This window comes from Neolamprologus brichardi, chromosome 5 (assembly GCF_056152115.1).
Source record: "Neolamprologus brichardi isolate AB-2024 chromosome 5, ASM5615211v1, whole genome shotgun sequence".
Classification (NCBI taxonomy): Eukaryota; Metazoa; Chordata; class Actinopteri; order Cichliformes; family Cichlidae; genus Neolamprologus; species Neolamprologus brichardi.
Window position 1 is genome coordinate 15,373,632 of NC_142108.1, and position 17,424 is coordinate 15,391,055.

At 38.6% G+C, this 17,424-nt stretch overlaps 1 protein-coding gene across 2 annotated transcripts in view; it reads right to left on the minus strand.

Moving 5' to 3' along the window:
- Positions 1-12,012: 12,012 nt before the first annotated feature.
- srgap3 (SLIT-ROBO Rho GTPase activating protein 3) overlaps positions 12,013-17,424 on the minus strand; it is a 59,141-nt gene continuing 53,729 nt past the window's right edge. For both annotated transcript variants that reach the window (XM_035914763.2, XM_035914762.2), the window contains exons 20-22: positions 17,222-17,371; positions 16,819-17,128; positions 12,013-15,635 (exon numbers count right to left, since the gene is read on the minus strand). In XM_035914763.2, coding sequence (XP_035770656.2) covers positions 15,189-15,635; positions 16,819-17,128; positions 17,222-17,371 — 907 coding nt within the window. In that variant the 3' untranslated portion in view covers positions 12,013-15,188. The remainder of the gene's footprint in view (positions 15,636-16,818; positions 17,129-17,221; positions 17,372-17,424) is intronic.

Below are 17,424 nucleotides of genomic sequence, written 5' to 3' on the forward strand. Positions count from 1 at the left end.
CTGATTGGTGAGTGATGATAATTTGCGCACCAATTCCTCTGACATCGTCTTATCAATCGTTAGCTTACTATGCAAACATGACAAGTGAAATCTCCTGCAGCTTAAACATGTGAGAGGTTGATCGCGCAGAGAATCGCTGAGCGTTATGTTAGTGCGTGTGTAAAAGCAGCAGGATATATATTTTAGTTCTGCTGAGCCAAATAAGACAGGTCAGGGTGAAGAAGTGACAAAACGGAAAGGTTATGACAAATCAGACTATAAGGCAAAAAGAAAGTGCAGCTTTATGGTTTCATGGACAAAAGAATTTCTGTGGCTGCAATATGACGAGCTAAATAACCAGGGCTGCACATAAGTGGTCCGCAGGTGCGCATTCGCTGTCAAAATAAAAACCCGCACAAGATAAGAAGTTGCAACGCGTGTTTGCGTACATAAGATTTTAAGGAAGAGGACAGACATTTGTTTAGAACTCTTAAAGATGTCGAAGAAGCTCCTTTAAGCAATTACTGTGATGTTCCTCCACCTCCAAAGAAATGTCAGAAGGAGTCCGAACCACAAAAGAAGCACGTATTCTCGGAAAAGTGGTTGCAGGAGGTGAGCTGGCTTCAAACAAATGATGAACGCACAGAGATGTGGTGCAGAATGTGCCGTGAAAATTTAATAAATGACAAATTAATAAAAAGGCATGAACATTTTTTTTGTATCGAAAAAATATCGAACCGTGACACCAAAGTATCGAACCGAACCGAACCGTGAATTTTGTTGTATCGTTGCACCCCTAATATAAACTCCACACAGAAAGGTCCCACATTCAAATACAGGACCTTCTCGCTGTGAGGTGACAGTGCCATTAACTCCACCATGGTTAACAAAAAGTTAAGCAGAAAACATCTTCCAACTCTGACATTTCGCTCTGACTGTGTTTTACTTTGCCTCTTATGGGTGTACTGTACCAGCAGACAAAATAAAATTAGCCCTGTCAGGCAGCTTTAGCTTCAAAATAATACAAACTGGTATCTGCAGAACAGACAAACACAAAGTAAATGCTTTTCACTAATAAGTCATGAGATAAGATGCTGACCTTGGAAGTAAAGCCTCGATAAAGAGACATTTCCAATTTGATCAGTACAACAAAGGGCTGGATTTGAAATGCCAGCTGGCAGTTTGTAGCTTGTGGCCATTCCAAGCCCCAATGTCATTGATCATGTATCCTTAACAAGGCACTAAGACCTTTGTAAGGCTGCACTTTGGGCTTAATTGTTCCCAGAACATGCATATATGTTGCTCTTAAATCTAAAGCTCAAGTCTGAAAGGACAGTTTCAACTATCCTTGTGTAAAATAGCTGCCATTATAATCATTGCAGTTTGATTAAATTCTCTTGTAATGGTTCCCTGCTGTTATTTATCAGATGGCTCCAGCTTATATAGATAAAGTCAGTGGAAGTGGAAAGAATACTACACAGTCTACATCAAAATTCTGATCATGGGGCAACTTTTTTGGATTTGAATTGGATTATTTTGGGATTTCAGCTTTAAATCCAAAGATATCAAGCAAATAGCAATGAACACAGTTTAACCTGAAATTCTTGTGATGATTGAAAAAACGCACTAATTATTCAGCACTCTTACAGCTTACTGGACTCTTACAGCCACTGTATCGCAGATATTCAATGATTTAATGACCACCTTTATATACACAGATGTTGAACATTAATCACAGGAAGTGTCATGGAAAAGGTCATACCTCTGTAATAGGTTGCTATCTTATTTTTTCTTCATATATACATCGGTATATATAAATAATGAACAATTTTCACCATCCATTATTTCCTGTGTGACCGATGTTTCACCTATTAGACTGCAAGGCAGCCAAAAATGTTATCTGTGTCACTGACATTGTAAATGTCAAGGCAACACAAGCTTCTACATTTCAGTTTGTTATGTTAGGTCTGATTCACTGAATTAATTTGGTTATAGATAATATTATGCAGCTTTATTTTGCCTGCTCCTAGCCAAAAGTCTTCATGCTAAAACAATGTTTTCAGTCCTCTCTCTCTCTTTCTCTCTCTCTCTCTCTCTCTCTCTCTGTGTGTGTGTGTGTGTGTGTGTGTGTGTGTGTGTGTGTGTGTGTGTGTGTGTGTGTGTGTGTGTGTGTGTGTGTGTGTGTGTGTGTTTGATATGCCAAAATTCATTTATCTCTTTGAATATTACATCTCAAAAGGCTGAACCATGCTTTAAGTCTGCAAATCTATACCAAATGAAGAAATCACTGTCATGGCCCTGTACATGGACCAATTTCAAAATATGTAAATCTAAACTGCTGTGTGATAAATGCTAAAAAAAGAAGCAGAAAAGGACAAATAACACATACAGATATTGAACCATGTAGAAGACACTAAAAGTCTGTTTAGTGCTGTTTAGCCGTATGGCCATCCAGTCAATTTTCAGCACTCTATAGAGACATTCTTATGGGCTTGGAAACTGAGGATGTTTAATCACTGGATGCTCCTCCAAGCGGAAAATATATCCCTATATTAGCAAGATGACATGATGTACTGAGTGCCTGTGAGAGTCTCCATTTCAGATTTTCAGGAACTGTGTTACAGATTAAACCCATTACCAGATATTTTACTCTGTTTCTAGTTCAGTCTGTAATTTTGAGATGTTCTTTTCAGAGAACTGAATTACTGATTATATGTGTTTAAGGATTATCTTTGGTGCACTGTTTTCTGATATTATGAAGCTGTAATCCACTTGTTTTTTTAAAAAATATATTATGTTTTATTTTTTTATCTGCCCTGTGGTCAGAGCATTTTTCTAACGTTCTCCTCACATGGAGAAAACATTATTATGATATACTGTAGATGGAATTATAAATAGTTGGCAGCAGGTCAAAATGAGCTGATGAACTTTTACTTTTTATACTTTTGGAATATTTGCTGTTATCCGGACAACAAAAAGAAAGAAAAAAGGTCTCAGTATTTAGCACCACATAAATTATTCACAAAGCTATTTTTCTTTAACTGTTAAACTTTAACAGTTGTGATTCACTGCTTAATTATAAGTTACTGCACAGAGCGCCAGCTGGCAGGGAAAGCAGGTTCTCTCTTCTTAAAATGAGGTTGAATAAAGGCAGCAAGCCAAAACTATTTAGTTAAATCTTAAAAGTCTGCTACAGAGATTTTTACAGAACTTTAAGACCAACACTGTTTTGCACAAAGTCTCAATTTTAATCTATGTTTTACCCCCAAAAGACCCTGTCAAGGACCCTAAATATGTAAATAATTCTCATGTTGAAAGTTAAATGCACTGTCTGTCTTCATATATGGACAATATTCAAATTTGCAAAAGTGAGAAGCATCTAAACGTGCACAAACATCATTCTGTGCAACGCAAAGCAGTGAAATATCAGAATGAAAAAACCACACACAAACACATTTCTGGAGCCAGATTTTAAAAAGATGATATTATTCACAAATGTTTATAAAATTAATCACAGTTTTTAATTTTTTTAGCCTTTTCTGCATAATTTGTAGCCATTATTTGTAATTCAGAGTCTACAGTAGAAACTGAGCCTTGTGTTTATGATTTTTACATTGAGAAATGTCCGACAGGCTGCTGCTCCTTAGACATTATGCAGAACCTTTGAACTGGGGACGTCTGTGGGGAAATCATGTTCAGCCTTTCTTCAGCGAAGTGTAGCATTTTAATGTGGGTTCAAACAAGCACCACTCATAAGAAATTTGTTAAGGATGCTAGCTGGGCTTCCACATTCACAATTATATGTAGCTTTGTGGTGGCCTGTCCCTACACTTTCACTGAAATACATTTCACAAGATGAGATTGTGCCGCTCCAGAGACTGAAAATATATATTGTTTTTTAAACAGCTAACCATTAAGCAAGCTCCAACAAACACATCATGAATCACTGCTGCATGCTGTTTTATTTTCTCATGTCCAGAGAAAAGAATCTCATATAAACCTAAATCCAGTCATTGTGTTTTACCTTAAAAGTACCTGTTAAATTAAAAATAGTTATGTTACAAACTCTAAGATAAACTACAGCTCTTTTTTGTGGTTATTTCTCAATTTTATATTTTTATTTTTATTTATTTATTTTTACCTCACATCATTTTAAAAATTGGTTATTAGATAATAGCAACAGTACCCCTTTCGCCTTATACTATTTTTTGGCAACAAGTGGATTTTCAAGCAGGACACCAGGAAGCAGTTTTAGGGTTTTATTGGAAACAAGTGTTTGAGAGAAAGGTGGCTGGGATGGAGTCCAGGGTTGGCTGGAGACAGGGATTTGGAGAGACGAGGCACTGAGTTTGCCAGGGGAGAGTGGGTTGGCAGGAGAGCACCAGGTAATAGATGAGCAAGGTTGCTAGCAGGCACACACAAGTGATCCAAGCACACAGAAGGAACTGTTTAGCATGAAGGAAAGTATAAGGTAACAAACTACCAGCACAGCAGACAGAATTATTGGGTGAAGAGTGGCTGGAGAAGTTAGAGATGAGATGATGAGGTGCAGGCAGGTGAGAAAGCCAGACAAAGGAGGGGAAGGGAGGAAGCGACACCCAGAGATGCAGACAGACAACATTAAATGTGCGGGCAGACACACACAGCTTTTTGAGCTGGCAGACACCCTTGTCAGTCTACACTTGTGAAACATCCATGCCATTTAGTTCAGTTGAAATTTTATATTGCTGCAATGGAAAATTGCTTTAGCTCCTTTGAAACTGTTTATTTCACTTTACCCAAAATTAAGAATCCCTTACTATGGAAAAATCAACAAATACTTTGTCCTTAAGTTAATATGTACTTCAAGTGTATTTCAGTGACCAGACGGTGAGCACTGTGAGGGTCATGTTTTTTTTTTTACTTTTCCAGTGCATTCAAAACCATCAGGCCGACCCTTTTGGGTGATAAGCTAACAGCAATGCAGGTGGATGCTTCTCTTGTGTCCTGGATAGCTGACTAACTGACAGGAAGACCACAATATGTGTGTTGTCAACATATGACAAGGTGATCAGCAACACAGGGGCACCACAAGCGACCGTCCTCTCCCCTTTCCTCTTCACCCTCTACACCACAGACCTCAGCCACAGCACAAAGACCTGCCATCCTCAGGTTTTTCTGATTACTCTGCAGTGGTTGGATGCATCAGTGAGGGTGATGAGATGGAGTACGGGGCTGTGGTCGACTCCTTCGTCACGTGGTGTGCGCAGAATCATCTGCAGCTCAACGTGACAAAGACCAAAGATTTGATTGTGGACTTTAGGAGGACCAGGAAACCGGTGATCCCTGTTTTAATCCAAGGAGTTGGTGTGGACATTGTGGAGGACATTGCAGGGAACTGTACACATAGATAATTGACTGGACTGTGTTAAAAACACCACTGCACTCTACAGGATGGGCAAGAGTTGTCTCTATTTCCTGAGGCAGCTGAGGTCTTTTAACATCTGTTGGAAAATGCTCAAGAATGTCTATGAGTCTGTTGTAGCGAGTGCCATCCTCTATGCCATTGCATGCTGTTGCAGACGCCAACAGACTCAATAAACTGATCCACAATCACAGTAATGTTGTGGGGATGGATGTGGAAACCCTTAAGGTGGTTCAGGAGTGGCGGATGTTGTCCAAGATAAGGACATTTCTGGACAATACCTTCTACCTACTCCATGATGTGCTGGCCACTCACACGTTCAGGCAGGGGCTGAGATTACCGAAATGCAACACTGAATGACACAGGAAATCATTCCTGCCTGTGACTATCCCTCCTGCATCTAAAGCACAGTGCAATAGTTACATCCTTTTGCACACCCTCTACAGTGAAAATAACAAATAAAAAAGTTTTTATAGTTTACGGTTTAGAGTAAAATGTCAAACATACATATTTAATCTCTGTAATATTCTGGATATTTATAATTGAGCCATTTGTATATATTAGAGCTATTTCTTATATTTTGTAACTTATACATAATATATTGTATTATTTAATTTAGTTCAGTCTGTTACTGCTCTAATTGTTTTGGAGCAACTGTAACCACATAATTTCCTCAGGGATTAATAAAGTATTCTGATTCTGAAGTCAAAGGTGATTGTGTCATATGAGCATGCGACGTCACTCACATCGCTCTGCGCCATTATTTCACTTAAGCAGTGAACATACTCGGTTCTGGACTGATCTACACTGTCAGCTCGAGCTATCCCAGAGACCTCAAACACAACAAATTGTTCATGGAGATTTCATGGAGACACGCAGAGTCTGTAGTCTCTGGACCAGCCAAAGAGACATGTGGACACTGCATTGTTTTGTTTGTCTTTTAGAGCTAATTTGTATTCAGATACACTTCAGGGAAAGTCTAAGGAATTTCTGTTAGTTTATATTAGGAAGGAACAGACTCAAATTTAGGAGAAATTAGAACTACAGCGTGTTTTCACAGTGATAGAAATGTTGTTAGTGTTAATGGCCGTTACATTAGCAATATCACTTTTTAGGGGAATCGTTTTGCTTAATTTTGTCTGATGTTCTTTTTTTTCTCTTTAGCAACTGTTGTGTAAATAGCACTGATAACTTCAGTACTTTATTTTTTCATTTTTATTGATTTTTTTGGACATAAAACGCAGTCTTTGTTTAAAAAACACTCTATAATAAATTTGGTCCTTGAAAGGAGAATGTATCTTTGTTTCTCGCAAGCTGATTGTGACAAACATTCGACATTCAAAGAATATACAATTTCATAGACAGTCAACTATTAAATGAGAGGCTCAGAGTACATTTAATACCTTTATATTAATGGTCTATTTTCCGGGAAGGTTTGCTTTAGCTCAATAAAGGAATTGATGATACATATTAAGTACTAACAACAAATAAGATTTGAGCCCAAATATCTGCAGTGAAACATTTGGTTTGGTTTATTTTATATGAAATCTCACCATTCAAAGAATTCACTTTAGAGAGTCATCACAACTTTACAACAATGTTTGGTATGACAATGCAATAAAATAAATAAATACAGAAATAAACAACTGTAAAATCCCAGAGCTTTCATGTCCACCTATTTGCTGTCAGTGTGTAATCAGTAATATTTATTTATTTATTTGCTTGACTTGTAGGAGGGTGCACATAAACAATAACATTTGCAGGGCCAACATGTCTGTAGATCTTTGTCTTCAAGCTACATTTATTATGCATGCTGTATATGCGCTACCCTGTTCCACTCCTGCATTTCAAAGATACAGGCGTAGCTAGAAATGTCACTGAATTTGGAGGTGTTGCAATCTACTATAGCCATGCAAGTCTGTTGACTGAGTTGTTGTTGGAAGTAAAATGTTTCCATTTCTAATTGAGGTCACAACTTGTTTTTTTAATAAAGAGGAATCACTAAAGTAAAATTAACAATTGGCATACAGTGTAAATTATTATGTATTAGAGGCATCTCTTCTGCACTCTCATTTTTATCCAACAGACTGAAAAGCTATGAAAAATAATGCCTGATGTTCTCATCTTTCCACAGAAGTGTCTTTCTTGCCAAATCAAATTTCAATCTGTTCTAGGCTCTCTCTCACCTAAAACATCTCTGATTCAGTCCCTTTCATATTCATGTACAGTGCCAAAGTACTATGGAGAATAATGGTAAATGGCCTGTATTTGTATAGCGCTTTTCTAGTCCCTAAGGACCCCAAATCACTTTACACATCCAGTCATCCACCCATTTACACACTGGTGATGGCAAGCTACATTGTAGCCACAGCCACCCTGGGGCGCACTGACAGAGGCAAGGCTGCCGGACACTGGCGCCACCGGGCCGTCTGACCACCACCAGTAGGCAACGGGTGAAGTGTCTTGCCCAAGGACACAACGACCGAGACTGTCCAAGCCGGGGCTCGAACCGGCAACCTTCCAATTACAACTCCCAACTCTTGAGCCACAAGAAGAACTCCTACTTACTTACTCTGTGTGATTTTAGTTTACTGTAATGTCCTGTAGTGTATTGTAATTCTGTAATGACATTTGTGGGAAAAAAAAGAAAGACTTCATAGCACTCTGTGCAGTCGTGTGAAAACAACACACATTGTGATTCAATACCTTCTATATCAAATTTTAGCAGCAATATTTGAAGTAATCATTTTCTGTATGACTCTATGAGTCTCTCAGATCACTGAAGGAATTTTGACCCACTCTTTTTTACCTCAGTGCTTCAGTTAATTGAGGACAGTAGGGATTTGTTTTATGCACAGGTATCTTAAGATCCTGGCACAGTATTTCAATCAGGGCGAGGTCTGGACTTGGTCATTGTAAATTTGCTGCTCTGCTTGGGACCATTGTCCTGTCACATGACCCAAAGTGGGACAAGCTTTAGCAGTAACCTTTGTTGGACAGATGGCCAGATACAGAGGTTTACAAGGTAGACTGAATGACTGCAAGTTGCCCAGGTCCTATGGCTGCAAAACAAGCCCAAACTATCATCCGTCCACTACCGTGTGCCACAGTTGCTATGTTTGGTTTTTGCCAAGCATAGTGCTGTGAATTATGGCTAAAGATCTCCACTTTGGTCTGGTATGTCCAAAGGAAGTTGTTCCTGGAGTCTTGTGGTTTTTTTCTTCAGGTGCAACTTTCCAATGCTAAGTTTTGATACCATGTTCTTTTCTAGTGAGAAGAGGCTTCCTCCTGACAACCCTTCCAAACAAGCCATGCTTGTTCAGTCTTTTTTCTAATCGTATTGCTAAAGGAGGAGACCTGCAGTCTGAGACAGTTTCTCTAAACATGGCCTGACCTTTGGCTGAATTTCTGAGATTCCCACTCCTGAGAAGATGACATTGCATTAATACACACCTGAATGTGTCAAACCTGCAAACTGCCAAAACCTCTGCTTTTACTGAGGGCTCACAAATTTGATCAGCATCACCTGACTGCTATTTGCCGTCTTAACTTTTCTGAAAACAGTAAAGATGTACTTAATATTTCACAGGACTGCTTAGAGTCCTGTAGAAGCTTCCTTCCTTCACATGACTGTAGGCTGAAATAAAAAAAAACAAAACAATCTAACCAGGTGGTGTGTTCCAGTTTTTAATGTCTGCTTTGGTTAATGTAAATTAATTTTCTGACATCATCTCTTTGAGCATGACGAAAAGTGCATATTGCTTATTTTACAGCTATAAAAGAATCCACATGGAAATGTTGAATGAAATTAAAACTGACTTTATTATTAACATGAATGATCTATGGCTCTTTACTGGTCCTCAAGAGCGTGACTAGTTCACCATTAATCATTATGATCTAGCTAAAATGAAGACAGTGAAGGTGAAAGAAGTTATGATAATTTTGTTCTGGTGTGGCTTTCACAATGAGATTATTTGTTGCTGGAGCATTTTCTGTAATTTGTGCATTAATTATAATGGAAGACGAGCCAAGCTGTGCCACGGGAGAGGCTTACGCAACTTATTTTTCAAACGTGCTGCAGCATCTGTTCTTGTTGATACCTAGCGCATTGTAGAGATAAAAGCGTTCCTATAACAGAGGAAGCAAGTGTAGATTATTATTGCCAATTAATTTTTCGTAGTCTTTCATTTCTAAGTAACGTGAATAATTTATAAGATCATTAGCATAATTAATTCTAGCAAACAAATGCACATTTTTTACTTTTACGGCCCTCTTTTTTACTGGGCCTAGCTGGGATGTGTGCTGTGGTGCTCACTACATCATCAAACAAAGGAATCAAAGAGTTCAACTAAATGAATATGATTTTCATTATTCTGTTACTGAATTTGGGGTAAAAAAAAGCTTATTATGTATTTGACTATTTGCTGTCAGGGTGTAATCAGCAAATAATCGAATATTTGACGGGGCTTTAACGCAGGAGGATCTCCAGCTGATCTTATCCCTCATCTACATAACGACAATTTAAATATATCCTCAAGAAATCGTTGATTTGTTAGTAAGAAGTAATTCTAATGAAAAATGTGAACACAGTTGCTTGTTTGACATATTCTTGTTGAACAGGGTTTTCTCAGGTGGAACAAATTAAATTTTGGTTCTGCTCTGCCAGTGGAAGCTGCCCGTGAAACACTCTCTGACCAATGGACTAGAAAGTCAATTTCAACGGGAGATGCAATCATATAATTCATGCAAAAATATGTTCCTCTCACTTAGTTAAAGAGTAATCGACAAATTGCTGACTGCTTACTTAACATGTAAAGCTCATGACACTTTCTGTGCGGCAGAGTCTCCATCGCGTGGCCATTGAATGAACTACAGAATCTGGTTAACGGGCGGCATCATTTTTTAATTTTATATAAACCCACTGCATTGCTGTTGAACTGTGAACACAAAGATCATCCATCTGCAGTATTTGTCATCTGTCCCTCATTCATGGAGAACAGATGTGATTAGAGTTCAGGGAGCTTTTATATATAAATGGGTGACAGGGGGGTTGTGTGTGAGGTTCACTTGTCTCTAGAAAGAACGATCACCGCCGAATAAAGTGATGATTTGAATCATCACTTTCATTATTTAGTCTATTTAAGTCTCATGCTTTCTTGCTTTGTGGTAGATCTTTGTTCTGTATTCATTGAGATATTTGAATGCTAATCAATCAAATCAAATCAAATCAAATCAATCAAATCTATCAATTTAATTACGCATTTCAATCCTGATGGGTGTGGTTCCATCCACAATCACAATGACCCGAACCCTGGAGTATTATAGATCTTCTAACAGTATGAGTAAATCACAAAAATTAGATAATTACATGCAATGACTTTCACAGTCTCAAGAGAGTTTGGACCGACATGTTTTTAAGAGTTCTCCAATGCACTCATCAAAACACCAAATGCTGGAATATGTTTTGGGAGAATGGTGTTCATACCTGCAGAAGAGTTTCAGAAACAAGCTGGCCTAACATGTTACTAAAATACGTTTTTGTTTACTTTAATTTATCATGCTTTTGCAGAATTAATAATAATAATAATAAAAAATTCTTCACTATGCAGACACAGAATTGTACTTGATAAAAATACCTAAGCAGTGTCTCTAAACATAATGATTATACTTTAACATACTGTATTACAGTTCCATGCTGTCCATTATATACTCAGTGCCACATCATTAGTTATATCCTGTTATGACAGGGTAGGACCCCTGTTCTCCTTCAGATCTGCTTTTATTATTCGTGGCACACATTTAACGAGGTCCTAGAAACTTTTCTCAAAGATTTTGGTTCATATTGACATGATAGCATTACAGAGTTGATGCCATGAGACATCAACAAGACATTTTTTTTTATCAGGTGAAGTGATGCTTACTGGATATTTTCTCCTTTTCAGCACATTCTCTGTAAACCCTATAGATGGTTGTGTGGGAAAATCCCAGCAGATCATCAGTTTCCTGCTTACTCAGACCAGCTCATCTAGCACCAACAACCACACCGTGTTCAAATCTGCTTTCTCCCCTATTCTGATGCTCAGTTTGAACTTCAGCAGGTCATCTGGACTCTATCTATATGTTTAAATGCACTGATTTGCTGCCATGTGATTGGCTGATTAGACATTTGTGCTGTAAACTTAAACAGGTGTGCCAAAAAAAAAAACATGGTTTATGCATACTGTAAAATTGTATAGTGGCTCCGAATTGAATAGAAACTTCAAACTGGAGGTCGTTTTTTTAATTATTTTAAATCGCTGAATAGTTTAATGTGTAACACTAGATCATATTTTCTGAGACAAATGATCAGATACTTGGTTTGTAAAATCTTAATATAAAAGGTCATTTTAGTCATTTCTATAGCTATATATAGTTATAGTAGAATAATTTGCTTCAAATACTAAAGTAATTTCTTTTGAAAAGTTGTACGTACCTCAATATTACACTTACAGTAATGTTTAGCCTTGACAAGGTTTCCTAGTAAAGATGTATGGCTATTTGAAGACAGAGAAGACAAACATCTCTCTGATTACGTTCTTTGTTTTGTTTTTCTTTTCAACCATCAAAACCAGTGACTCAGAAAGTCTGGATGACAGAGCAATAATGGTTTTTATTTGGATGCAGGAGTTTTCAACATCCAGTCAGTGGCATGATGTACGTTACATCACAGGTTTCAACCCACCAGACACTCACCAAGAAACAGCATCACCAGACAAACAATTAAAGAGAAAGTAAACAGCGTGACAGCAACTCACACTCCGGTCCTCCGATGGGGCCATATTCTGTTCTCAAACTGGGATTTTCTTCTTGATTAATAGCTTGCTGTCTTCTCTTGTCACCAGACTATCAGTGTAACCCATTTAAGCACACATTCCAGAAAAGAAAATGTCACTGTAACATCACATGTAGGGACTGATGAGAGTGCACCAAGTGCCTTTATAACCACTCATGTAGCGGGTCCATATGAGTCCATCTGGCAGCGATGTTTTTTTGAAAGGGAAGGAGCAAAATGGCAAGAATTAAAGGCTCAACCACAGCACAGGCAGTTCACAGGGAAACCCCCAAAAAGTAAAGGAGATGATTCTACCGAGCTCTGCCAGTAGATTACGTATACAGTAGTTCTTATAGCTCCTGATCTTCAGGTCTCACCCAAGCACATACGAGCAGTTCAATGATTTTATACACAATATAACACTTATGTTGGCCTGACTACTGAGTAGCAAGAGAAAATAAAGATTAAAAAAAGGCAACATCAGTTTATAATAAACATGACAACTAACCACATATCACAGTTAAAAAAGTAAAAAAGTAAAAGTCCAATAAAAATTGATGTTGTGCACAAAAGGCACTCAAATCTTCTGCTCCACTTATATTCTATAAATAAAAACAAAACAAAAAATAATAATCTAGCTAAATGTGATTTATTTCCCCCCTTTTAAATTGAATTGTGTGCTTTCTTCATATTTTAATAACAGAAGCGTTTTGTAACATTAACTTCATATACTGTAGATCAACTGGTGCAAAACTAATAACCAGGATAATAAGATGTTAAAACTAGAAGGATTCATTTAACCATTGCGATGAAATCTGGATCATAATGCTCATCGAGAGCAATAGCCTCCGCTTGCTTATGCAATACCAGCAGGAACCAGCAGAGGGTGTGACAGCACTGTGTACGTTTAAATGCTATATCAACTTTATTCTGGCTGTACTAGCTCTCTGTTCTTACTAATCCTTCCACCCTGTACTTTTGTATATAGGTAAATAATTTGATAGTCGAAAAGCAAACAATACACCAACAACAAGCGAGTATTTTCATTTTACATCAGGTGTCTGCATTTGACAGGGAAACTGTGATTTCCATGCGAATAATTTTGTTAGATTCGATGCATTTTTGTTATTTTGCTTTTGTTCAATCAGGCATTGTTAGTTCTTGTTCACTTCTGATCTAGCAACAGTTATGAGTATCTTAATTCATCACTCTCAACCCACGTAAATACTAAGGGCAGTTACTTAGTCCAATTTTTAATTAAGTTGTGCGTTTCACCAAGCCAAGGCACCACATACCGTCGAGTCCCACAATACAGCGCAAGACATGCAGAACAGAGCAGGCTCTTTGGGATGCGGATTACAAGGTCTTTAGATTACAGCTGTCAGGATGACAAGAGGTACAGTAGATATAAATACTTAAATGTTCTTCTTTAGATTTCTTCCAACTAAGAGTACGAGTCTACAATCTGAGTGTATCAGTAACCATAGACAATCTATCATGTAAAAGGCAGGAAGAAGGAGGCCGTTCTGATGACTGCACGTTAACACATCTAGTTCTCCAGCTTTTCTGGGTGAGCACAGCATTTTCAGTGTGAAAGAGGAACCATCAGAAGTTTCACTGTTTCTTTCATAATACTAAAAATCACCCAAATATGACTTGAACCTGAAAACCTTTTGCGAACTGTGAAGAGACTGAAAGATATGTCAAAAACATACTTTGTGTTGTTTCCAGCAGCAATTAGTGGTCTATAGTTCACATGAGTACTGTTTGAACAGTACTATGGTGAATGATGATCTGAACTCTTTGTTTTCTTTTTTTTTTCAGTCAAAATGTTTGAACTTTACCGGAAATGATAAAAAGGTGGTTCAGAATCCTTACAAGTGCCATTCATATCAACCCTTTACGACATTTCATATTAACCTGTACACAAATAACACTTACAAATTACTAGCTATATATTATGTACAAGTTTACCACAGGATTCCTACATTAGTTGGTGCATTATTCTTCTGCATTCCATACACAGCAACTAGAAAAACAAAATAAAACATGGAAACAGCCGTGTTACGTCTGTCCGCTGTTCAACCATGCGTGATGGTAGAGGCTGACTTATTTTACTCTAGTACTGATTAGTAATTTCTAAGACTTCACAGATCATCTTCATGCCAAGATGCTCCATCTTTTGCAGCGATACCCACACAAAAAGTCAATGTATGGTGGCAAGGCATTATTATTTTTTAATATGTGGGCATCTGAATCCTGATTTTAGTTTTTCATTCTTGTGGATCAGAGTTTAAAGTCATATGGATTTCTTAGAATTGGCAAGCTTGTTCACAGATCATTTCATTACAAGTCTCCTTTCAGTGATGCAACTTTCCCTTATTTTCCCCAATCTGTGCATGCAGGAATAAATTTCACTGTTATGTTGCTGAAGATCCAATGTATTATAATAGAAACAGAAAGGATGTTTATTTCAAGTAAGTTTGTATTTACAGCCATAAGTCCTTTGCCCAAAATGGGCAAACAGACATATTTTTACGCCTGAACAACTGCCGACGTGAGGCGTTTTCACATAAGAGGAGGGACTGAAAGATCGGCTGGACTGGATATGTGATGGGTAGAAAACCAAATTTCACACAAGTATTGCTTTACTTGCATTCATTGCATCTCTGAAACAAGAACATGGCCACAGAATTTTGTTAAAACTGAGGTATAACTGAAATACACGTATTCCTATACACATTTAGTCTAGTTAAATCAAGTTTCAAAGAGAGCTGAGCTTTATCACACCTCTACAGCTTCTGCCACTGCTTTATTACCATGGTAACATACTTTAGAAGCTTTAGTGGCATCCTTTATATACGAATTAAGTCAAGCAAAAAACAGACAGGAGTATATCCATATCTGGTTTGCACACATCAACATCTGTTTCCATAAGCTTTTCTCCCACTTGGAAAGCTTCACAGGCCTCTTGCCTACAAGCTTCCACCTTTGCTACATGGTACCAGACTTATCTCCGCCGTCACCGGAAATATTCACATTGGAACCTGCAGATGCATTGTTACTCGGAAACATCTTCTCAGTGGGAGTCACAGCTGGACTGCCGACCCCTGAAGAGCTGGAGCTGCTTGAGCGGTGCTGCGTTGGAGGAGGTCGCACTGGTCTCATGGGCGGGGGGCGTAACTGTGCTCCAGCCAGCCGGGCAGAGAGAGCCGGTTTAAAGGTGGTCATCATCTCAGATGTCGAGCTGCTACTGCGCCGCATGGCAGCATCTGGATCACGGATCATAATGGTGTGCAGTGGACTCCCGGGCTCTGAGCTAACCGGATTCTTCATTGGCTCCAGTGTGTCCAAGACAACATCGGGAGCTTGTTTAACGGTGTTTTGGCGCTCCAGCTCCCGCAGTTCATGAAGTGCCGTATTCATAGTCTTCTCTATGTCCTGAAGAAACAAAAAAAGCAGAGAAATCAGAAATAAAAGCCAGGACTCCACTGCGTTACCTAAAAAGGTTTTGTTTAACACGGTTTACAAAAAGCTTAGTTATCATGTCAAATATATTTATACTTCCATAAAATGGCTTAAACATACCACTGTTATTGTCCTGTTTATATTCATACTGGGTAGAAAAAAAAACTCAAGATGGTGGCGCGTGCATCATGCGAGGCCCAGCATCTCTTCAGATTTTGCAAATTAGCTGTGTTGTATATACGTAGCACATCTGTATATTTGTTCATAGTACATCTGTATATCTGCCCCCCTGTATAGCAATACGGATCCTCTGTATATTGGTACGTGTATATACATCAGCACATCTGTACATTTGCCCATAGTACTATGGATCCTAATACTAATCCTAACTTTATTAGTTATTCCAAACCCTTTGAAACACTGATCCTTCCTAAATTCTAAAGCAAGCTTATTTATGCACTGGTTAGCAAATGAAGAGAACCTGGATCAAGGTCAGCAGTGTGCTCTAGCTTCAGTTTTAGAGATAGAGGTCTACCTTAGTGCAACAATATCAAACATGGATGTTGGCTACAGTGATGTCATCCATTGTGAAGTATCAGTAGCTATCAGGAAGTATCAAGCTTTTCCGCCGTCGCCATCTTGCTAGCAAAAACTAGATATGATGAGGATTAATGGGTCTGACTTTGAAACCGAATGCTAGTTGGCTAACAACTTGTGATTAACAACTCCTTAGCCAATGAGCTTGTGGTTTCATACCACAAATAATCCTCCGTTTTGAAAGATGGCATAATGAAGATTTTTTTTCCAACATGAGCCAAAGTGAGTGACTGAACTCATAAATTCAGAAGAAAAGTGTTCACATAGGTTAGGACAGAAAGCCTTTTTCTTGTAGACTTCTATAATAGCAAACGTCTTTTTGCAATCTAAGCTATCGCCATCTGGTGGCTGTCAGACAGAAACAGGTTTAATGCACTTTGGCATTGGCTTCATTTTTTCTAACCAGGTAGTTACGTCCATGTTTTATACTGTATACGGTCACATCTCCTGCTCTCAGACAGGCTTCCCTTTCAACTGTTCTCACTTGTACCCTATTAATGTTTGAGACAAGAGACATACTCTGTGAATAAAAATTTAAAACTGTTTATTTTAGTCTTACCTCTGCCAGAGCCTCAGTGTCTAGTGATTTGTGGTCCCCCAGGCTGCTGTGGCGAGTGGTCCCTGGCACTGGCCTCAGTGGGTGGCCCTCAGGATAGCCCTTCCTATCTGGATAGTTTATGCTTCCCGCACTGCCAAAGGTACCAAGGCGCCTTTTTTCTGGGCTCTCCATGCGGCCTTTGCTGATGGAGACCTTGTGAGGGCTGCTAGGACAGGCTGCAGCCCGCGGTGGAGTGTCAGGCACTCTTGTTGGGCTCTGGGTGTCTGTTCGGCGACGTGGGATTGCTGCTCCATCAGATCGCAACCTGACCCTGCAGACATGGATCAGATCATATCAACTGTCAAGAAAATGTCTCAACATTACAAACACTTGAAAAATGAAAGGTGTTTATTTTTAAATGTACCTCCCCATGACTCCTCCAAAGTTGTAATCCGGTGATTGCTCGCATGGTGATGGGACATCATTTTTGGATGAACCCTTATCTTCCAGCAACGGTCCACTGCTAGCTTCACTATCTGCTTTCTGGCTGAGGTTATCTGAGAACGCATCATCTCTGAAAGAGCAGATTCAGGTGCACTAAGAATAAGCTATGCATGCAGACTACAA